We start from the raw sequence: 23,519 nt of genomic DNA on the forward strand, positions 1-23,519 counted from the left end.
TTGAAAATTAACTGTTCAGCTTATAACCATATCAGATGACCAGTATTCTGAAATTGGAAAAGGACATTTTTGAGTGGTAAAATTATAGTTTTTTTTTTAAATACTTGTTTCCTCTTTATTTTCTGTTATCTATAAGGAACACATTGTTTATAATGAGAAAACTATGAATATATCTTTAAAACCAAGTAAGCCTTCAACGTTCTTCATATTACAGAGGAAATTGTTACCACAAAGGCCTTAGAAGGAAAAAAAGAAGCAAAGATTGCAAAATTGCAGAGCAACTTCTAGGGGTAAAATATCCTTTGGTGGTTTTGTTTTGTTGATAGGGACCATGACATGATGTAAGTGTCTAATTTGTGGACATTTCCTCCTGCCTGCTTCCACTTACCACCTGGAATGGGAAGATGGGGGTGGAGGGACAGTTCAAGTACACTCAAGCTTATCACTTCATGAAGGTCTGAACAACAGGGAACATGTTGGGCTTTTCCTGGTAAGGGAGACCTCTCCCAATGCCCTTGCTGATGAAAACAGCAACTTGAAAGTGTTCTCAGGGTAGTTAGACCAAGGTAATTCTGAAGTAAAGACACAGGAGGCCCTAGTATTCCAGCGTTGGTTCACTCTACAGAATTCATTGTAGCCCTTTGTCCCTTTAACTCACCTCTATTATGGACTACACCTGAGTGTGTTGTTTGAGACCGGCATCAAAAGTGAAATGAGCAAAATAAAATATGCCACCCCCATCTCATTTCCAACATTTTTTCCCTCAAAGTTCATTTGATCTGAAAACCTTTGGTGCTATTGCAACCCTTTTTTGCTCTCTATCACCAAAAATATCTTTGCTAAAAACTTAACAATCCAAAATGACTGGAATGGTGTTTTAGAAGCATTATGGATAGCAGGAATTTACATTTGCTCTTTCGAAGCATGGGAACTACACCAAGTGTTTTGCATATGCCACCTATTTAGTCCTCACAGTAACCCATAGTATATACTCAGACTGCTCCCACTTCACAGATGAGAAAATGAAGGCAAGAGGGGAAGTAAGTGTGGCCCAGCCTTGGGTGCCATAAGGACTTTGGATTTTGTTTTATGAAGGGCAGTGCCATGTTTATATCTGTGTCTTGAAAGATCATTTAGGTTAAGAATGCATGAAAGCTGTACAGGAAGTGAAAAGCATCAATTGGAATTGGGAGACCAGTGTTCACTCTCTTTCCCCATAGACACTCCAGGGCTGCAGAACTGTGAGCTGCTGTCCAAGTACGCTTAGGATTTAATGATCATGTGTCTTTCTATTTATTTTTTTAATCTTGTGATAGTACCACTCTTCCCTTCGACCCATTAGCAAACCCTAATCCATTTATAAGAGCCAGTTTAGGGGGCAGTTCCTTTCTGAAGCATGAGCTACCAGGCTGCTTGCCTGTGTGAGAGTATGATGTGAAACCCAAAGCAGAGAGATAGGAATCAGACTGATTTGTACAGCTTCTAACAAGCTGTGGCCTTTCCTAGACTGTTACCTCAACTCTGTGATGGGAATAATATTACCTAACTCGCAATGTGGGTGTAGAAATTTTAGATGATGGTGTGGTACTTCATAAGCCTCTTGAAATTGAGTCTATTTTAATCAATTTGTCATCCTAAGGTGTCCCTCTTTCCCAAGAGACTGAATGGTATCATACTCTCATTTCCCTTAGGGTTTTAAACCTTCCACTATACAAACATGATCACATTAGGGTGAAATCACATTAGTTCACAAGCATCTGTAGCTTCCTTCTGCCTCAACTAGATTTTGCCTTCTTGAACATTGTGGTAGACTGAATAATGTTCCCTACCCCCAAGATTCTCATGGCCTGATGCTTGGAACCTATGACTAGGTTACTTTATATGGCAAGAAAAAAATTTCACACACGTATTAAGGATGTGTGAAAGATTATTCTAGTTGATCCAGAATAATCTGGTTGGGCCCAAGGTATACACAAGGCTCCCTATAAGAGAAGGTTAGAGGAGAGGGGAGATGTGACGATTAAAGCTGAGGCTGGAATGATACAGTTCAAACATAGAGAAAAGGGCCCTGCGCTAAGGAATGTAGGTGGCTTCTAGAGGCTGAGAAAGGTAAGGGAAAAGAGTGTCCTATAAAGCCAGAGGAATACAGCCCTGAAGACATGCTGAGTTTAGCCCATTAAGATTTATTTTGAATTTGTGACCTCCAGGATTGTGAGATAATAGATTTGTGCTGTGTAAGCCACTGAGTTTGTGAGAATTTGTTACAGAAGCGATAGGTAACTAATATACCCATATTGCACCACCTCCTATTCTCCCCAAAGTGCAGTAACATCTTCCCTAAGTATGAATGAAAAAGTCAGCTTGCACTGCGCCTGGTTTTCATGGCTGTTTAACACGTAATCGTTAATATCTCTGATGTTAGGGAATGCACTGAGAGTAGTGAACTGCAAATAAGGCAACTCCTCAACCTGAAAATGCTGAGGAAAAAAATTCTATTCAAGACATCTGCATGGTTAGAGTAACACTAATAACATATAAATATAATAACAAAACTGGTAGGTTTGCTAAACAGGGATTCATTACAGGCAGCAATGTGAATACAAAAATTGTTTTTAATATTTCATTTTTGTGGAATATCAACATTTTTCAAAGAACTAATAAAGATTAAGCTATTTTAATGTATTTTCCTAAAGTATCTATATACTAACATTAAGTATTCTTTCAAGTTCTATTTTTATTAATTTTCTGAAAATAATGTAATAGAGTATAAATCTTAAAGGGATAAAATCAGGATCAGATTGATTTACTTAATTTTTTTAAAAAAGCAACCTAGTAATGGTTAACTGCTATCAATTATTAACAAAGCTAACCATAACACATAAAGAAAATATGTAGCTATAAAGTAATGTAATCGAATAAACAAGCAAATATCTATCATCCAACATGTAGCATCAAGCAAATTCAGTCCTTATAAACCAAACCTTCCTTCAAAATATTTTTTGTTTAAAATTCTGGAGGTGTTTTCTTGTAAGAAAATATGATATGTCAGCACTATTTTCCGCTGTATTATGAAGAAATATTTTGATGATATCACAACTTGATTCATTTTATTTATTTAAGATTTGAAGGATAATGTAAGCACTAGCAGATTCTTTTTCAGTGAGATCGAACGTGGGGGGAAAAATTCATGGGAACATGTTTTATAGCAAAGTACATATTTAGGCAGCTAGGAACTAACTCTCCAGGAGTTTCCTGATTACTCTCTTGTAGAGGGGGGCCTGCCGGTCCAGGCAAATTTTCCTCCCATTCTTCAGCGTAGCTCTGCAGGAAAAAGAGAACAGACACACCTTTTAGTGCCTGGATTCCAAAACAAGATTAGACAGAGGGACAGAGAGGCAAAGGGCGGCATAGACTGTGCAGGGCAGGGACTCACATCATCTGGGCGGTGGCGCAGTGGGGTCCGGCCTTGATCACCTCCAGGCTGGTGATGTGCTTGGGATGGACTTGGGAGGTGGTCTTCACACACACGCAGTGCAGGTCCCCATCTTCTTCAGGGCTCACTGAGGGTGACAGGCAGGGTAGGGAGCCGGGAGTAGAAGACGGAGGATGGCTTCATGAGGGGCCAGAGGCACCTCTAGGATCTTTCCCAGCGCCCTTGGCCATCATTTCCTTAGCCGCCAATCAAATTTCCCTCACAAGGAAGGCGTATTGACTCCGTGGCGACGCGCTTGTGCACCGTTGGTTTAGTGCCGGCGCACTTCGCAAGCCCAGGACAGTAGAGCTGGTGCCATTAATCTAAAGGACGCCTTCCCATCCCCCACCGGGGTTCCCAGACTCTCTTCCCGCTGCTCCGGCCCCTCCCCGCTTTGCTTCTGCTCTCACCGCTGCTGGCGAATGTGACCACAGCTGGTAGAAGCAATAGCCCCACGAGAAGCAGCCCCGGCCTGGGCTGGGGGCGGAGGCCGCAGGAGCCCCGTAGGAGGCCCATGTTCTGAAGGTTCCAAGCAGGATCCGAGAGCTCCGGGCGAGTGGGGGCTAGGGTTCCGCAGGCCAGTGGCTCCAGCCGCGCTTCCCGCGTCTTTTATCCCTACTGTTGGTCCAGTCCGGAAACCTGGGATGGGGGATGAGGAACTGGGGTGCAGAAGTTAAGACATTTCAGAGAGGAGTTGGGCTCTGGCCAGGCAAGATTAAACATAACAACCAAAAAAAAGGCCAGAGTCAGCTGCCTTGGCCGGAAGTTGGCAGCAGCAGCCACATCTACCCTAACCTAAATATGCGCACATTTTTGGAGTCTAAAACAGTAGTACTACTTGAGCTAATAAGGTGTATATTTTCTTTATGTGTAACTGCAGAGTACTCTGTGTATACCTTTGGAATTTAGACTATTTCTATTCCTTCCCAACTCCCCTCTGTTTTACCAAAAACTGCCCTTAGACTCCTGCCTTTTTTGTTGATTTCTCTCTCTCTCTCTCTCTTTTTTTTTTTTTTTTTTTTTTTTTTTTGACGGGTGGGCTGTTGGTGCCAGGGATTGAATGAACTAAAAGGCACTCGACCAATTAGCCATATCCCCAGTCCTATTTGTACTTTATTTAGAAACAGGGTCTCATGGAGTTATTTAGCACCTTGCTTTTGCTGAGGCTGACTTCCCACTCTTGATCCTCCTGCCTCATCCTCCCAAGCCTCTGGGATTACAGTTGTGAACTCTTGTTGATTTCTACTGAGTTTGGCTACTACTATGTAGTTAAAGCTGTGTTGTTCGAAATTGTCTTCTGCTATTGAAAAGTTGAATTTTCTCTAGGCAATGACTGTCTTCAGAATTTTACTGAATGTGGAAGCCTTCCCCAGTCTCTTGGATGGCATTTACCAGCCTCCACTAACCATTCTCCAATATACTATAAGAAGCAAGGTCAATTGTCCTCATTACTCATAATCTTAGAAAAGTTACTAAAGTTATATTTGAATTTTTTTTTTTTTTTTTTTTTTTTTTTTTGGTAAAACATTAGAGCTTGGATGAGTCTCCATTTGGCTTCATACTAGATAATATCCCAAAAGAGGGGACAGGAGAGTTTGGTGGGCCACATATCCCAGTCCCAGTGGCAGGGTGAAATGGACTGTACTGCAGGTGGGGAGCAGCAATGCTCTTAGAAGGAGAATACAGAGTCTGGGAGTTGAGTGTGAAAATGATGTGGAGGCGAGGGTGGAGGATACGCAGCAGAGTCCCTCACAAGAAAGGTGAAGAGGTAAACATGAACTGTCTTTCTTTTCTTGAAAAGGAATGGCTTGGCTCTTGATCAGTACAAGGTAGGTGCACATTCCAAAGCCAGATGCTCTCTGTTGCACAAATTAGTAGGGATGAAGGACATTAGGAGTCTGCAGCATAGAATTAGCTGGCATCCTACTGCTCTGCAGGATAGAACATCTGCAGAAATATGTATAGTGCACACTTAATTCTTGGGCCTGGAATTTTCTTCCTATTATTCTCTCACCAACTGCCTTCTCAGTCATCTAAGTTCTGTTCATGTTTTTGGTGTTGGCTTAAATAATACTTCCTCGGAGGAGTCTGAAATGACAATCCTATCTATTATGTTCCTTTGTTATTCTCTTGCAGCAACCCAGCCATTCCTGTTTCACACCGATAATACACACATACATGGTATGCTCAGACACATTGAGTGTGTTTAACAATGTTTAAAATTCTTCTTTCCCTAAATGGAACGCTCTAGGAGGTTAGAGTTCATAATGCTTATCACTATTTTAGCACACAGGTAGGGACCTAATATAAAGTATCTGCATTAATAATGAACAACACGTGTTGAAAATAATTTTGAATCTTTGACTCGTTCATGTGTCTGTTCGTTTGTACAATTGTGGCCCTCTCTATACTGACATGTGTCAGTATATGTGTTGTACTCTTCTGTCCACTTGTCTGCCTCTCTTACTGAACAGTGATATCTTCAAGGACAATTCTCCATGACATATATTTTTGAAAATTCAGCATATAATATAATGGTTGTTTCACAACATGTTGTAAATCATATGTGTTTATGGAACTGAAACTTGAGTCTCCGTCTGGGTTAGCAGCAGAGGGAATGGAGAGGAGGGATTGTTTTGAATATGGACAGGCAAAACACTGTATAGCCATATCCCTAGATTTTAATCTTTGCAGAGTAAAGGAATCCAGTCATTAGGGAGTGGCAATAAAAATCCTCCTTTCTCTGCATTTACACAAAATAATTCAATATATACATACAACAATAATAAATGACCTCTATTTCTCAGGAGGTGTAAGCATAGTGCAAACACTGTGTCATGTCTCATGTGATGACCCTGCCCACTTTCAGTAGGAAACCTCTATGAATATGACTGAGATACCTAAGCTACTTTTAATTTTTTGGTTAAAAACTAATGAAAGTGACTGCAGTCTCCATTTACAGCATTTACAGTTTTGTGACATACTTATGCATATTTTTGTTACCTTGTACTTAATAAGTGTATTTATTTTGTAGGCAAGACATTTTAAGGCACTGAACTTATGACAGTGATAATATAATATATAATATAAGGATCCCTTAATAAAGCAAAGTTGATACAAACTACATTCTTAGTAAGTAAATGATTCCTGAAGTCCTTTTAGAGGATGGGATTGATAAACTTACTTCTTTTCCTATGACCAGTATAGTACATACAGTATGGTATTTAAGTATTAAGTACTATTTTATGTGTCCATAACACTATGTGAAAGATAATATAATCTCACTAGAGAAAGAAGAATCAAGGAAAGTGTCAATCTGTAGTAGGTTAGAACACAATTTCAAATCTCCACTCTGATCACTCTGATCACTTAGTATCTGATTTTGGGGTGAGTTTATTTTTCTTTTTCTCACCTCATCTTTTTTTTGGGGGGGAGACGGGGTAGGGATTCAAATCTCAGGCTTCATGCATGCTGGGCAAGTACTCTACCACTAAATTCCATCCCCATCCCAGGGTAAATTTCTTAATCTTTTGAACTTCAAATTTCTTCTTTGCAATACTATTACTACTAATAGTATATAACAATTGCTAATATTTATTTGTGTGACATGCATTATTTCAAGCACTTTGAACTTAACAACTCTTACTCCTCATATCAGCGCTATGAAATAGGCAATTACATGATCACCATGTTAGAGATGTAGCAACCTGATCAAAGTAAAACAGCCAAGTGGGGGAGCTAATTATTCCAGCTCCAGAGAAAAGATTCTTAATCAGATCATTGCAATGTTGTAAGAATTACTTAATCAATGTATGTAAAACACTATGCCTGGCCTTTTGAAAGTGATTAATAGTTTCTGATTAATATATCATGTAGGGCTGGGGATATGGCTCAGCTGGTAGCGTGCTTGCCTCGAAAGCACAAGGCCCTGGGTTCAATCCCCAGCACTGCAAAATAAATAAATAAATAAATAAAACAAAATATGGTATATATAGCATGTAAAAAATTGCAGAGATTATCAACTTAGTAAATTTTGTTGGCAATATTATATAATACCAAAGTGTAAAGAAAAGAGAGAGAATTAAGACTTTTTCTCCAAGTCTATAAATTGATAATATATAATAAATAAATAACACATTTAGGTTTCATGTTCATACTTCTATAAAAATAGCATGGGTGTAAATTTTATGGATTTAGAAATCAGTGAAGAATATATTGATTTAAAAAAGAACAACTAATAGTCCAGTAAAGTTTAAATTCTCTTTTGTACTTATTTGGAAGATCAATTCTAATACTGAAATTGTGATCATTACGTATTAAATAAATGCAAGTATATACAAAATGCCAGAGTAAAACTTTTAATATAAAATAAATCTACTATTTTCTATCTTTTCTGTTTCAGAAAATGCTACCGTGTTTTTTATAGAGAATGTCAAGACTTTCTTCACCATGTATTTTCTTGCTCTACTAGTGTTAAGTGTATTCCCTTTAAAGTAAATAATGACTACTTACAAGATTTACATTCTATAACTTTATTATTTTTAGGATTTGAAGGCTAAAATAAACATTAGAAAAGTTTCCAAAGACTGCTTTTAAACAAGCCATCTAGAACAAAAACACTGAAAAGCTCTAAGTACCTAAATATACTTAAAAAGCATTTATTGAGCAAGTATTCCATGTTTGGCTCTGCACGATCCCTAGTATAATTGGCTATTGTAAAATCTGTTGATCATCGTAGACATGTCTAACCTAACAATAAAGTAGAGAAAGAAAATGACACAAATGTGTTTGGAAAGAAATTTTCAAATAAAGAAATGCAAAGCAAGTACAGTGTTTAACCAGAAACTGGGGAGTAAACCTTAAATTATTTGTTAGTCTCACTTATTTTCATCTTCTTTCTGTCATCTTTTAAGCAGACTTCTCAGCATAAAGTAGGATTTGGCAGACAGATTAGAAAATGTATCTGAATTTTCATGTAATAAAAACGAGTATCCTGAATAAATAACAACTCTAGAAAGTCAAGGCTTCAAAATCCTACCCTTCCTGGGAGATAAAGAAGGGTTGGCAGAAAGTAAACAGATTAAGCAGCTGATTTGTCACCTTCCAACAGTTTCTGGATCATTTTCTTGACTCTGGGAGCTTGTGGGTCCAGGCAGATTTTCCTCCCATCCTTCAGAGTAGCTCTGCAAGAGAGGACAGAATTACCTATGAGTATCCTAGCCTGGAAGAGACTGAAGAAAATAGTGTAGGTGGGAGGAGGTAGAGGGCTTCCCTAAGGAGGCAATGGTACAGAAGCAGGAACTTACATCACTTGGACTTTGGCACAGTGGGCCCCTGGTTTGATCACTTCCAAATTTTGGATGTTACTTGGATGAATTCCAGAGATTGTCTTCACACACAGGCAGCGCAGTTCAATATACCGTTCTGCACTTTTGGCTGTGGGAGAACATGAAACTATTAGTGGTCATAATTATGTTCCTCACTGTATTTGTAAATTGAGGGTAATTTTACCTCTCCCATAAGGCCACTGTGCATATAATCGGTAAACCTTTAGTAATGCGATTAGCAGATTGCACAGCACAGCACATCTATAACTCCCACTAAGAGCAGCTCCTTCACTTAGGGTCAGTAGTATGATGACATTCTCTAGCCCTAGAAGGGCCAAGATAGTCTTCCCCCAAATCTCCCCTGCATAGCTGCAACAGAAGCAGCCACAGCTGCTGAGCAGCAGGGCCTCTACCTTCATCTTTCCCTAAATTTCTCTTACGTTGTCCAATGGTAGAGGGAACCAGCAGAGTCAGGAGCAATGACAGCAACAGCAACACCTGCAGGACACAAACTGGACCAGCACTGGTACCGAAGGAAGTGGCGCTGGGTCTGAGGCTCATGGTGGAAAAGACAGAGTTAGAGCTATTTCCAGAGTCAGGAGACCTCAGCCTGAGGATGTGTTGCTGCCTAGAAGTCGGTAGCTAAGTGGCTTTATATGCCCTCCAGATGTCTTTGATGCCACTGCCTCATGGCCAGTAAGGAAGAAGTTAGGAAAGGGGAAGTGAGGGTTTGTGCTGATATACCCGTAAAGGCATGCTTAAGTCTTACCACGCAGATAACACCAAACAGGTCAAAATTCCTGCCAAATTAGTTGCATTTTATGAGTCATTTCACATTTTTACTCTCCTTTTCTCAATGCCTATATCCCTTACACACACATACTTAGGGAGATAAGAGCTGGATTAAAATACTCCATGTCCTTTCTTTGTATTGACTGGGTAACAATATGCTTGCCTTCCTATGATACAGTTTATAGGCTTAATAGACACTTTGTGAACACCTGAAGACATAAGCATGTGTCTCCTGAGGGGGAAAAAAACAAAAAGAGTTGTTTCACTTTCCAAAGGGCAAAGAAAGCAGATGTTTCAGTCTTGACTACTGAAAAAGTGAGGATTTAAAAAATGTCAGGATTTGTTTGAAGTATGTGGATAAAATATTAGCCAATTGCCACCAAATGTTCACCTTGGGTTTTAGTTGATGGGTTTCTTTCGGCCTTCGACATGAATTACATTTTGCAATTTCATCAGAAAGTAGAAGCAAATTCATTCTCCTTTGTACTATAAAACAAGCTACTTGTTTTTACCATCTGAGTATACCCTAGAGAAAGAAACAGCATAGTTTTCTTTTTATTTTTAATTAAACAAAGATAGATGACATAATCTGTTGTAAAAAATTCATATACAGTGGATATACGTGGAATAAAATGTTCAAGTGCCTCTTCATAATTACTCCATATTATTACTGTTTTATAGAAAGAGCATTTGTTTTCTATTCTATCTACATTAATTTATACACATAAACATATACAGAAAAACACATACTTAATACATACATAAAACATATATATAGGGATAGACATAGTCCTTTTACATAAGTGGAATTATTCTGTTGGGATCATTATACAGCTTACTCTTGTCCTTCAAAAACAGTGAGTGAAACATAAAGGTTTTAAATATTTTTCATGCTATCCTTCTTCTGTCCATCACAACCCTCCAAAACATAGTTAATGATATATATCAGCTCACTGCACACTTTTATTCTCTCCATACTTCATTCTACTCAAACTTCTTTCCTGATTTACTTAGATTACTCAACAGTCCTTAATCCATTGGGAGAAAATATGTGGAACATCTTCTGAATTAATGGTACTATTTGAGTTGGTTGGTACCAGGAAAGAGGTGGACGTGTAGCACAATATGATTACATCAGTATTAATCAACAAATGTGTCTTGTCACAAAAAATACATCATCAGCAAGATTCATAAGGAAGTACTAACAAAGTTATCTTTAAAAGTTAATCTGCTAATTAGTCCATATTTAAGATAAAACAACTTTTTGCTAGTTTTGTTCAAGAAATATTATTATATGCAAGGCATTATAAAATTCTCTTGCAACTTATTCATTTAACTATTTCTTTTTAAAAAGACCTAAAATATTTGCACAAAACACTGAGATAAAATGATATCCTACACCACTACTATTATTATGACTACTACTGTTAGCTGCTATTTCTGTTACAATTTTCTTCCATTTCCATAATGACAAACACAATAGAGATGGTCATAAACTGACTGTACAAAATGGGTAAAAGATATTTTAAAGTCAGTTAGTCAATTAAAATCAGCTAACTCATGCAAAATTAGAATTAAATGAATACTAAAAATAGAAGCAAATATCAGAGGTTCTTGGGTTTTAAAATGACTTGCAGGCTTTTTTTGAATCTTGCATTTTCAGTGTGCATGTGCACGTGTGTGTGTGTGTTATTTTATTTCTTGTTCCTTTAAATCACCTTATAAGTAACAAAGTCATTCAGGAAGCAAGCATTTTTTTTCTAAGACCCAAAATACAACTTATCTGTTAGCTATTTTACATAAAATATTTAGAGACTTTGGAAGGGAAGACTATTATACATTAAAATTAAGACACATATAAACACTGCTTTATATAGAACATTTTGAAAGGATCTCTCTCAAATCCTTCTTCCAAGTACAAAGAAAATAAACTATCACTGCAAATTGATCATAAAAGCAATTGATACAGAAGATCCTACGGTACCAAAATTTGGGTTCCATCTGTTACAGTACCTTAGTCAACCAATTAAAATATTAGAGAACAAAACATTTTCCATAAATGTTGAAACCAGATGTGTTTTCCATATACCTCTTGAGTTGACAAGAATTGTCTAGACCTCAAAGTTCTGGTACTCATGTTTATTGAGTGTTTGTTAAATACTGTCCAGAAGTAAAGCACAGAGTAGGGGCAGAGATGAGTGGAAAGGATGAAGATGAGGGAAATATCTTCCTGGGTGCTATAACATAGGAACACTATAAAGTTTTACAGGCCTGAGATTTTTTATTTTGAATGACATCATTTGTTGAATATCAGATAGTAAATGTTCCCCAATTTAACTACATAGTCAATGGAGGAAATTCAAATACAATGTTGTTTGAAAACTGCAAACACATTTAATTGTTGCCAAGTACCATGATTCTCTTTGGCTGTGTAACAAGCCAACCCCACACTTGGTAACTCAAAGGCTGCTGTCTCCCTCTTCCCTGTACTCACTTTAGTGGGCCTAATAAGACAGTGATCAAAACTGCTGAAAAGTCAAGAAGGGCCTCATTCACATGGGAGCTGGTGGATGCTGGCAACTGGCTGCTGACACCTCTACTGCCAGGTACTCCTCAGGACTCCCCTGGCAATGATCTTCCTCCTGTGGCTGCCTTTCTCCACAATAAACAGAAAGGAGTGGGGAGGGAGGAAGTGAGGGAGAGGAGAAGAGGGCAAGGATAGGAAGGAAAGGAAAAAGAAAAGACACAAACCTCCACTCCCTCCTCTTCTTCCCCTTCTCTTCCATCTCTCCTCTCGGTTCCTCTCTCCCTGTTCTTCCTTTTCCCTCTCTTCCCCTCCCTTCCTCTCTCCATTCAAGAAAATATTTGCCTCATGGAAAAACTAAGTATATTTGCTACAAAAAAGTCTTAACTTAAACCGAAATTTCTTCCTTATCATCTCAAAAACATAAGGATCCTGCACAGAATCTGGTATGAAACAAAATTATAAAAACATGTCAATACATTGATATTTGATTGATAAATGTTTATAGCAACGATAAGGGCTCATACATTTTAATAATTTCACCACTTAATTGACAGAAAATATGTAAGGAATATATAGTTTCCAGAAACCTCTTTAAAAAGATTCAGTAATAAATGCTTAGCAGTATTAAATATCATTTGTATATAGGTAGAAAGAATATAGGTAAATTTGAAAAAAATAATGCTTTCAACTATCCAGGTCTCAATTTTCTCAGTGTGAAAGGGAGTTTGAATTAGAACACTTGGAAGGCAGCTAATATTTATCAAACATCTCCTTTGTTCCAGAAAATCCCTCCAAGAAAGCCTGTGAGGTAGGTATTATTATACCAGTATACAGATGAGAGAACTGAGGGACAGAGATATTAACTAAATTGTCAAGGTCACATAGCTAAAAATACTCAGATCTAGATTTAAAAGACAGCTGCTCTGACTTTGTGCTGCACCACAAACTGCAAAGAAGAATACCTATCACCTTCCTGGAAATGAATCAATTATTTTTGTCCTTTTCTAATCCTAGAGGTGAATCAGAAACAAACATAAATTTATGTGGAAAGGTGATTTTGCAGAGCAGGAGTCAGATGTCTTTGCAATTTCTCCATATTGAAGAAGTTGGACTCTAGAATTTGTAGAAATGAATTTTTAGATCTAAACTTTAGGTCTTCCTATGTCACTATCTCTGCATATTTGATGTATCAACAATCATTCTCAGAAATATAATAATTCTGCTGACTAAGAGTAAACTAGTCCCGTCAGCCATAGTCAGAATCACGCACACTCTGCCTTTCTTCCTTGATTTAGTCATGCCCATTCTCATTTTGTGACATCCAGGAAGGTCTTTCGAAGTGATGTATGTAAGAGTTACCCACAGCAATTCTTTTCCTCATGCAAGAATTAAAACTGTGATACAAAAACAAAGCCACTAGTCATATTTGACCATAGATCTTGTCATACCTTCAGGAACCGAGGGATTAAGTGAATGTGTCACACCCAGAGACAAGCAGGAAAGTCTGGTAAAACAAATGAAGAATCTTACACACTAAAAATTGTCTGAATTGGGTCCCATCACACAGAGTGGATTTTGGCTGACCACTTCTTTAATTCCAAGTGATTTCATATATGAGAGAGAGTTTCAGGTGGATAAGACAATGAAAATAGTATTTAGGTGTCATTATGAAGAAACTAGAAGACATCCCTAGAAGACATACATTAGATTACTTTCCCCCCGTATACAGTCGTCCTTGACCTTGCTAGTGGCATAATCGTGTAATAATGGTAGAAATGATAACCAGTAGCTGTCACTGGGGTGCTTGTACAGGTTGCACTTTGTAATGCACTGTAATCTATTTTTTCTTCTTTCCAGAATGGGCATGACAACAAGAATTGCAAAGATATTAGAAATGAGGTATTATTCTATGGTCTGTATACAAAATGAACTTTTGAATCTTGCTACTGGGAGAAGCAAAGATCTTCAGATGATGATGAAGCAGAAAGGAACTGGTGATATTTATTTGTCCACAAAACTTGTATTTTACTATATAAAGATCATTTAATATTCTTTCATCTGTTACTATCAGGTATTTATTCAATAAATGTTTGATGTAACAAATTTACTCTAACAAATTTTAGAGTTTAAACATTTATGATAATTTAGTTTGCTGTTTAGTATTTCCTAAAATTCATGGGATCAAAAAAAGGGGTACTATTTCAGAAAAGAGAGACCACTTAAGTTTAATGTTTTCTTAAAATTTAGAGCTATTTTGTTTTTCTCTGTGTTTTTGGAAAATTTGTCAGCAAGCCCATCTACACCAGTTTTTTCCATATCTTTGTATCACTATGACTCTTTCTCTCATTCTCTCTTGTTCTGTTATGTAGATATGTCAATATGTAAAAATAGAAACTACATTAATCTAACATATTTTATATATAATGAGAGATCAAAAGCTATAGAAAAACCTAGGTTAAATTTAACTATGTTAATAATATTGGTACTTACTAAAATAAATACATGCCAATATAAGTATATATGTTAATCCAATTGCAGTGTGCATGTGTATGTGTTTTATACTATTTAGTCTCCTTCCTTTCCTTTCTTGCTTGTCATAGAATGGGATATTTATGTGAAATTGCTATCTTAGTACTAGAAAGATGGTGGGACTTGTTTAGTCTAAATCCCTCATCTGTTTAAATACCCATGATGTATTCAGTGCTATCCTAGAAACTGAGAAACATAGTAAACACTGTCCTTGTTCTCATGGAGATTACAGTGATATTGGAATAGATTCACACTAACCAGATCACCACATAGATGCCCTAAGTTAATAGTCACCTTGGTAAGAAAATATTACAAAGGAAAACAGTTCCAAGACAGGCTAAGCAAGGGATCTTGATCTGGTAGGAGGAAGGGTCAGGATCCAAGGAGGAAGTAAGAGAAAAGATGGGAGTTATTATGAAAGTGAGGGGTAGGTGTTATAGATGAGGGAATTGTATAAGCCAAAGCCCTTGCTGGGTTACCTGAAGACAAGGAGAGGAGAGATAAGTTAATCAAGACCTACCATGAATCAGGTAGGACACTACCTGGCAACATGGGTCAGGATAAGTTACTAATTAACGCCATCATTCTGTGCTACACAATAGGGATGCAGATATGGATGAAATAAGGGTGATGCTCTAAGGAGAGTTCTCAGAGGACTAGAGCGAAAGGACCTGCAAACAAATAATAGCAAGGCAATATTTGTAATAACTCAGATATGTAGAAGATGCTATGAAAACATCAAAATGAAAACCATGAGCTCTGCTAGCAATGGAAAGGAAAACTATATGAAAAAGGTATTGCTGAGTTCTAAAGGATGAGTAATTATTTTCCTATAGGCAAACAATGCTGCAAATTCCTTACAGGCAGAGCCATAACGAATGACATGGACCCAAGAAAGAATGAACTCAGATAGGAAACTAAATGCCTGAATACAAAGAATGTGAGAAAGAATAAAACTGAGTAGTAATCAGCAGTGAGATGGGACAGAATCTCATTAGCCATGCTTAGCAGCATCTAGGAAATAAGAAGTATATTAGTCAGCTTTGTGTTACTATAACAAATATCTAAGATAATCAACTTAAAAAGAGGAAAGGTTTATTTAGACTCACAGTTTCAGAGCTTTCAGTCCATGACCAACTATTTTGAGCCTGTAGTGGCACAGTATACCATGTGAAAGTACATGGCTAAAGAGGCCAGTTCACCTCATGGCCAGACATGAAAAAGAGAGGAAGAAGAGGTACTCGGATCCCAAAATCATCTTCAAAGACATATCCCTGATGACCTACAACTTCCCACTAGATCCCACATCCTAAAGGTTCCATCGCCTCCTAATAGTGCCAAACTGGGGACTCAGTCTTTTAACACATGGGCATCAAAGGATCATTTGGGAACCAAACTATAGTAGGAAGTTAGTTAAGAATTTCAGATAGTGAAATCTTATCCCATTTATGTTTTCTAAAGATGCCAAGACCTAGTGATGTTGTGAAGGATTACTGGAAGGGGAGTGAGCTTGGAGAAAGGTTGAACTGATGCAACAGCATGGGGAGATAGGGCCCCCTCTACAAGCCAGAGCGGAGCAGAATTAATTTTTTGAATAATGTAGAATTATAAAATAATACAATTCACTGTAACTGTATAAGAAAGAAGAAACAATGCAAGTGAAGTTTAGAAATCTTTTTTCCCCCAACCCCTCCAAATAAGTATTATAAACCAATGAGCCATGTAGTTTGAAAAAAGTGCAATTTTAATATAGTGAATGTGTTGTATAAATACTTATAACAGAAAGGTCAAAATCTTTAAAAGATACATTATCACCATGTAAATATCTTAGCAACGGTATACATTTTGGGATGACTAAATGATGAATTAATATTCAAATGTGCCAAATATGTTTTCAAAACTTTCAGAGTACAGATTGATGTTGTTTGCTTTCACTTAGAAAAACTAAAATATGCATTCCTATAAAAACTAGAAGTCAGGAATTCACCTGTTTCTTGTCTTCATCTATTCTAAACAAGTATTTAGTGACCTGGATTACAGTTTGGTTAATAAAATAGTTAATAAATAGCATGTAAAATCAAAGTTTAATGAGTAAGTCATGACATTATGCCATACTAAGAAGACATCAAATGTCTAAAATTATAGGAAGAGAATATATTATCCCTTATAGAATTTAAACATTTAGAAATTCTAAATAAGGAAATATATTCTACACATTATTGTATGACACACCCAGCTTTCTAATATATATAACTTAAATAATAAGAGTCAAGAGTAAAAATGTTCTGTAACATATTATCCAAGAAATCGCACTAAAATATTTCCTATTTCATGGGAAGAATAAGGATAAGAGTGTCTTTCCCTCAACAGCATTCTAACAAAACATTCATTTGTTACATCCAAAGCCTTCATGAGCACCATAGGAATGTATTCTCTAAATACAGTGCAGAAGTCACCTTCATTCAAGACACTTTGAGAGATCAACCACCAACAATTCTTGGTTCACAAAATAGTTTTCAAAGCTTCCAGTAATATATCAGGTAAAATAAGAGCAAATAGCAGGAAATACAATGATAAATACTTCATAAACTGAGCAAAAAACTTGAGAGACAAACAGGTTTCCTTGTCCCTTTCAAGCAGGGAGTCCACAAAGAAAACTACTGGGGGAAAAAAAAAAGTCATCCATTTCTTCTTGTCTTCACTGGTCCAGAGACTCTCTTGGAAAACTGCTCGGCTGAAAGCTGGACAGTCCTTCGAATGTGTGTTCCTTCCTCTTAATTTTTCTTGTTTCCACTGTTAAGAAAAGAATCACATCAGTTTAACCAGATTTCCACACTTCGGTCTACTCTACCCTATTTTCAAAACATAGTACCTGAAAAGTCTATGATAAATGTAAAGGGTAGAGAAAAAAAAATACATCTCTAAATAATGAGTTCTGTGTTATTACTCAGGTAATTACATGGAAAATTGATGATAAGGTTTTTCCCAGGTCCTTCCAGAACAATTTTCCCTTCTTAACAACCTTTGAATTCTAAACATGGTATGGAATGTAGTACCCAAATCCTATAGAGAGAATAAGGACCTTGTGAAGTCTACGTTCTCCTGAGAAAAGATTAAGAAACTGTAAAGATCAAAATGGCAAGTACCTGTCCAAAATTTTCTGGACAACTTTCTTGATCAAAGGAGCCTCGGGGTCCAGACAGACTTCCTTCCCGTTCTTCAGGGAGGCTCTACAGAGAGAAAAGAGGATGCAGCCTAAGTTATAGAAGCAGAAGACAAGGCTGGAGGAGTCCCCTCCTGGTAAGGTCGCAGTGAACGCCGCAGCGCAGGAGAACTTACATCACTTCCACCTTGGAGCACTGTGGGCCTGCGGCGATCACCTGGAGATTAGTGATCATTTTGGGGTGAACTCCGGGCGTGGTGGTTAAGCAAATGCAACGCAGTTCTCTCACCACAGCTGCTACAGGACCAGCTGGGGAAGAGAGACTTCGTTATAGAAGGGTGCCGGGAGAGCCCTCGCCCCGACCCACACCCGGCCCAGGACACAGCGGCGGTACAGAGGATGACACACGGCCCTACTGGGGTGCTTCAGGTGTGTCCCGAGCTCTCACCGTTAGCAAGGGGCCCTGGCGGCGTCAGCAGCAGCAGCAGCGCCAGCAGCGCGCACAGCGACCGGGAAGGGCGGGGGACGCCGGCAGAGAGGCTGGGCAGGAGACGCATCGTGGACAGAAGAGCGCAGCGAGGGAGCGCGGGTTCGTAGCTTGGAAGAGGTGCGGAGATTTGAGGCTCCAGAGCACTGTGACTTTCTCGAGCCCTCTGCACTCCTTTTATCTGCATTCATCCCTTCCCCCAGGAAGGAAATTCAAGTTGGGATGCTCGGGAAATTCCCTGGACTTGGGGGGGGGGGCGTTGGCAGAGGGGGTTGGTGGAGGGGGCCTGGACGATGCGAATGGGTAAGGAGGGTGGCTGGGAGGAGCCGCCTGCACCGGTTCTGAAAAGGACGGGGTAGCCCCGCCTCGCGGTGGAGGGAGCCACTCCTCCCTCCCGACAGCAGGAGCGATCCTATGGGGACCTCATGCCTGGGTAGCCGCTTTTCTACCTAGGGCAAAGCCCTCCGCGAGGTGCCCTTCGTCTCCATCTAGAGAGGAAGACTGGAACTAAAGTAGCGGAGATTTGGCTTTAGTAAATTTTCAGTAGGTTTTAAGCTCTTATTATTATTCAGAAAATGTAATCCCTGACTAGAACTGCGCTAAACGGAAAAACCTTCTTGTCCTTTCAGGCAGGTCATTATAAGGTTCCTCAGATTATTTAACGATTCTCTGGAAATTCAGCAACTTTAGAAGCCAAGATGTTAAGATGAAAAGTATTTCTTCTTTACTTCTACTTGAAGTCAGTGGCAGGAACTGGCTTCAAAATCAAATCTACTTACTGGAAATCCTGTACTTGTAGTTCAGCAAGTATATGCGTTTTGAAGTGGTTTAACAAACAAAAATCTTCAAAAGTCATCCAGCAAGTTGCCCTGGAAGATGACGCCTCGCTTTTAGCAGTTCATCACACAATTGAATTAGAAGAGGTTTTGGTCTTCGTGGGGCTGCTGTGGTGTAGGGTGACTGCGGTCTAAAGCAATACCAGAGAGCCACTGTTCTGGCAGTGGCTCCTCGGCCACGTGTGTATTTGATTTGACACAATTTGAAGAAGCTATAGGAAACTGATGAATTTGAGACTCCTGTGGAAGCATGATCTAAGGGTTTGAATCAATTTGGCATCAAGACAGCATCCACTCTAATTTCCCTCAGACAACTTCATGGAATGGGGAGGGGGGTGCCTCTCCCACAAGTTTCTGGAACTTTCCAGCTTCATGATCAGGGTGGGCTAGACTCTTAACAATACCTGGTCTAGAACCCAGAGCGGTCTCCTGAAATTGATGAGGTAACTTTCAGAACTGACCAGATCTTCACTCCATGGACGTTATGACTGTGATACTGTGTGACACATAGGCTTTCTTTCATGGGAAAACAACTAGATTCTCTTCTGGATTGTCCTCAAGACTTTGACCTTAGAGTAGGCCAGCAAAAGCAATCAGTGAACATGATGGCAATCCGAAAATAGTCATGGAATGTGAAACTCTTCCTTGTCCCCTGTGACCTTGGAGAATTTTATTAACTCCCCACCCATCTTTCTTGGAATAATGCCACTTCCATCATTGAACAAGAAAAGAGGTGTCATTTATGTTTAGAACTTTTATCCTGGAAGGAAACTTAAGATTAGGTTGAGGATGGGTAGGAGGTTTGGCACTTACTCGGAGGGAAGCTAAGTGGGAAGTTCTTTGTCCTAAGGAGTTTCCTGATATCTTCAGCATCATCTCTGACTCAGTCAGTGTAATCCTTCATCCTTCTGGGTAGTGGTGATCTGTAGAAAGCAGCCTGTGGACTTATTATATCAACATTTTAGAGATTAGAATATATCTGAAGATGAAAGATAAGCCTCACTCAAGTGGCTAAGGCAAAACTTCAAAAACAAGACTAGTGACCTTGAGCAATTAAATTCATCATAACTACAAGGAAGAATTCACACTATCATAAGACTGCGGGGGAAGAAAATTTAATGACCTAGGTTATTTTTAAGTGTGTGTGTATAGGTTAGTTCCAAATTATTTTAAATCCAAGTGAACATACAGGTTAGTTATGGGCCCTAAATGACAAATTCAGTTAGAAGTCATGGGACGAGATTGCCAGTTCCACCTTTCAGTCTTATGGATATACATGCTTCACCTGATTGGCACTCTGAATCGACTCAAGATGGATTGTTTACAAAATATAAAAAGAAAAAAACTGGCGAGTAGTTAAAACAACCAGAGAAAGTTCCCAAAAGAAGTGGGCGCTGTTGGGTTGTCCAACCTAATCAGGAAGCAATATGTAACTTAACCTAGCTTCTCATTGAAATAGCTTTTGCCTGAGGCCATGTTGGGCTCCTGTCTAGGCATCTCTGATGTTGGCCTTGTACAAAGACAATTAGGAATGTGCATGTCCAACGATCCCCTGAGGCTGAGAATGAAAGCACTAAGAATCAGTGGAGACGGAGCATTTTAAAAACAATTGTGTTTCTATTGCCAATTTAAAAGGATGCCACTTGTCTTACTGGCATTATATCAGATGATAAAGAAAGACTCTGTGCTATTTCTTCCCAACTAGAATAAAATAATCCACAAAATTACCTCATTATCCTGATAGCCTGGAAGATTTACTGTATGTCAAAAATCAGTCTAGTTTTAGTCATAATACCATGAGGAACATAATATGAATGAAAACATGATGGTTTGCTGCTCTTAAGCTCTACCATGCTCATGATTTCTTGAGCCTTACATTAATTCTTTGAGGCAGATAAGATATATTCTCTTTTCTCCAGTAATATGGTACACAAAGTAAGACCAGAGAAAGAGTTAAGGAGTAGAAAATTCAGAATTAGAAGTACAGCACTAGAGAATCTGCTATAAAAGACACTTTTAATGGTTTCCAGATTACAGACCACTTTCCTCATAGTCACTAACAAACATTCACTGGGAGCTCTCCACATTCTGGTTAACCACTTTATTTTATTGCCCTATAGTCATATTTTAAACTATTGAAATCCCCAGTCTATTCACTTCTGGTTTTGGGGCCACAATAATACCAAATGTCCAAGAGACTTCCAGGCTACCCACCTTGAAACCACCCTCTTTTCTATATCCTTCACTTTCTCCAAAACTAATCGGAAGTCCTGTATGTGCTCAGGTTTTATTTATTTATTTATTTATTTGGTGCTGGGGATCAAACTCTGGTCCTTACGGATGCTACACAAGCACTCTACTGCTGAGCTATACTTCCAGTCATTTGAAATGTATTTCACCTTTGGTCTTTTAACATCTAATGTACTTATTATAACTACCTCATAAGGCTGAGCTTAGTTATTCCTTAATTTTGCTTTTGCTTCCTTCAAGTCAACTATAAACTCTAAAATTGGAGTTGATATATTATATTCCTCAGATAACTCTAGTAAGTTCTACTTTCAGTAGTGAGCTGCATATGAACATTTGATGATACATGATGATAATAGCTTGTTATTTTACAGTGTTCTTTACCTTACCAGTAGATCTTAAAGTTAAGGAGGAAAGGATAGGATTGTTAACATCTCTATTTTTTTGGAATTTCACCATTTTGATTTGGTTTTCTCTATGATGGAAATGGTTTCTTGGTAATTCTTAGTGAAAATTCAACTGATATGTTCAGCCATTGGAATCTGAATTATTCAAAAGAATTTTCAGAACCCAGAAAGACATTTGATATTAAAAGGAAGGAAAGTATACAACTAAATCTTTTCCAAATTGTGAAATTTCTGTGACATAGGGATTATCAGAGATAAATAACTAGAGGAAATTCTGATAGAGTTATATTGTATTGAATGTTAACAGTGTGGGAATGTCATTCTGAATTGATCTCTTCCAACAAATCAGAAGGCTTTATGTGATTTAGTATATGGTTCAGGCCTTTTCAAATATTCCCCCAAGTTTCTATTCTCCTTTGTATCCCTTTATAGTACCTTTAAGAAATACTATTCAAGTGCCAATAATTCAGGATGTTGATATATCATTGTCTGATTTAGCATAGCAAGGAATTCAATATAAGAAAGAAAATGAGTTTGACCAGAGGGCTTATTTGCTTGCACACGAAAGAAAAGGGGGTCTCTAGTTATCTTTTGTCTAGTAGTGCAACCCTAAAATTATTTTTTGTTGACAATAAAAAATGATACACAGAAGAAATGAGGATTAAAATTCTACATGTTTCCAAAAGCCTTGGGTTTCTCAGAAATCGGAAGGATTTATGTCTTCCTTCATAAATTTGATCTGGGTAAGCAAAAGATAGAAAGAAAATACTTTTAGTGTTAGCTATTTCAAATAATTTTGAGAAGGCATTTGTATGATAGTGCACTTAGACTTCTAACACTGTGCTTAATCATGCCCATTTGCTCTGTTGCTTTGGACCACCTTTACCTCCACACCTTGATTTTTTTTAGCAGAATATTCATTCTTGCATAGCCTCACAATATTTATCACTCTCATTTAATACATAGTAGAATCTTATCATTGTCATAGTCCCAAGCTTTCAATTCTGCAAATATTTCAATTACAGAAGTGCAATAATAAGGTTAATATTTGTTATTCAAGTTTTCATAAGTATTCCACATCTGAGATGATGGGACAAAATGGATTAATAGGAACAATAGTGATGTAGTTACATGTATATGACTTAATGTGCTTACTAGACAGTCAAAACTCTGCCTTATTTATCACTGCTTGAAAAAAACCTAATATTTGACAAAAATCCAAGATAGTGTTCATGAACTTTAAAGAATAAAACATCTTATAGATGACTCATTGCTACCATTTTTTTGGTTGAATCTGATTATGAATTCCTAGTGAGTAACTACTTCCATGTACACTCAAAATACTATTTTTACAAGAACTGGGAATTAGGAAATTACTCCTGATGACATAAAACATGTTGCAACTCCAAACCCATATTCACAAAATCCTAGAAATTCTGGCTCATGGACTATGAGTTCCTCATTAAATAGCTGGGATTTTAAAGCATGGCTTCCTCTACAGAGTAAATTGATCAAATTGCTTTCACAAAATGTTTTACTTTGAATCATTTTAGGTTCAAAAAAACCTCAGTATTAGTAAATGGAACTGGAAGTCATTTTCTTTGGAACAGAATGTCCCTTCAGAATAGTTTTAAAATTTTGACTAATTTAAATCAGAGATCAAACTGATGAGTGCAATGACCAGGGATTATGTCATAGAAAAAAGAAATACACCAATGATTAATGTTAGACC

General features: G+C 37.9%; 3 protein-coding genes across 3 annotated transcripts; all 3 read right to left on the reverse strand.

Annotated features, from left to right (window-relative positions):
• Positions 1-2,819: 2,819 nt before the first annotated feature.
• Positions 2,820-4,173, reverse strand: LOC306669496 (platelet factor 4-like). Its single transcript, XM_079153512.1, has 3 exons — positions 3,883-4,173; positions 3,434-3,560; positions 2,820-3,321 (listed from the first exon to the last, which is right to left on the reverse strand). The coding sequence occupies exons 1-3, from the start codon at positions 3,986-3,988 to the stop codon at positions 3,234-3,236; spliced, it is 321 nt and encodes a 106-aa protein (XP_079009638.1). The 5' UTR covers positions 3,989-4,173; the 3' UTR covers positions 2,820-3,233.
• Positions 4,174-7,984: 3,811 nt separating this feature from the next.
• On the reverse strand, positions 7,985-9,450 carry PPBP (pro-platelet basic protein). The gene is made up of 3 exons (XM_079152766.1): positions 9,240-9,450; positions 8,779-8,908; positions 7,985-8,655 (listed from the first exon to the last, which is right to left on the reverse strand). The coding sequence occupies exons 1-3, from the start codon at positions 9,358-9,360 to the stop codon at positions 8,553-8,555; spliced, it is 354 nt and encodes a 117-aa protein (XP_079008892.1). The 5' UTR covers positions 9,361-9,450; the 3' UTR covers positions 7,985-8,552.
• A 6,920-nt stretch (positions 9,451-16,370) lies between these two features.
• On the reverse strand, positions 16,371-18,529 carry LOC306670231 (C-X-C motif chemokine 6-like). Its single transcript, XM_079154913.1, has 4 exons — positions 18,259-18,529; positions 17,987-18,119; positions 17,794-17,877; positions 16,371-17,440 (listed from the first exon to the last, which is right to left on the reverse strand). Exons 1-4 carry the CDS (start codon positions 18,482-18,484, stop codon positions 17,422-17,424), a joined length of 462 nt encoding a protein of 153 aa, XP_079011039.1. The 5' UTR covers positions 18,485-18,529; the 3' UTR covers positions 16,371-17,421.
• Between the last annotated feature and the right edge of the window lie 4,990 nt (positions 18,530-23,519).

Source organism: Sciurus vulgaris (assembly GCF_902686455.1).
Source record: "Sciurus vulgaris genome assembly, chromosome: 9".
Classification (NCBI taxonomy): domain Eukaryota; kingdom Metazoa; phylum Chordata; class Mammalia; order Rodentia; family Sciuridae; genus Sciurus; species Sciurus vulgaris.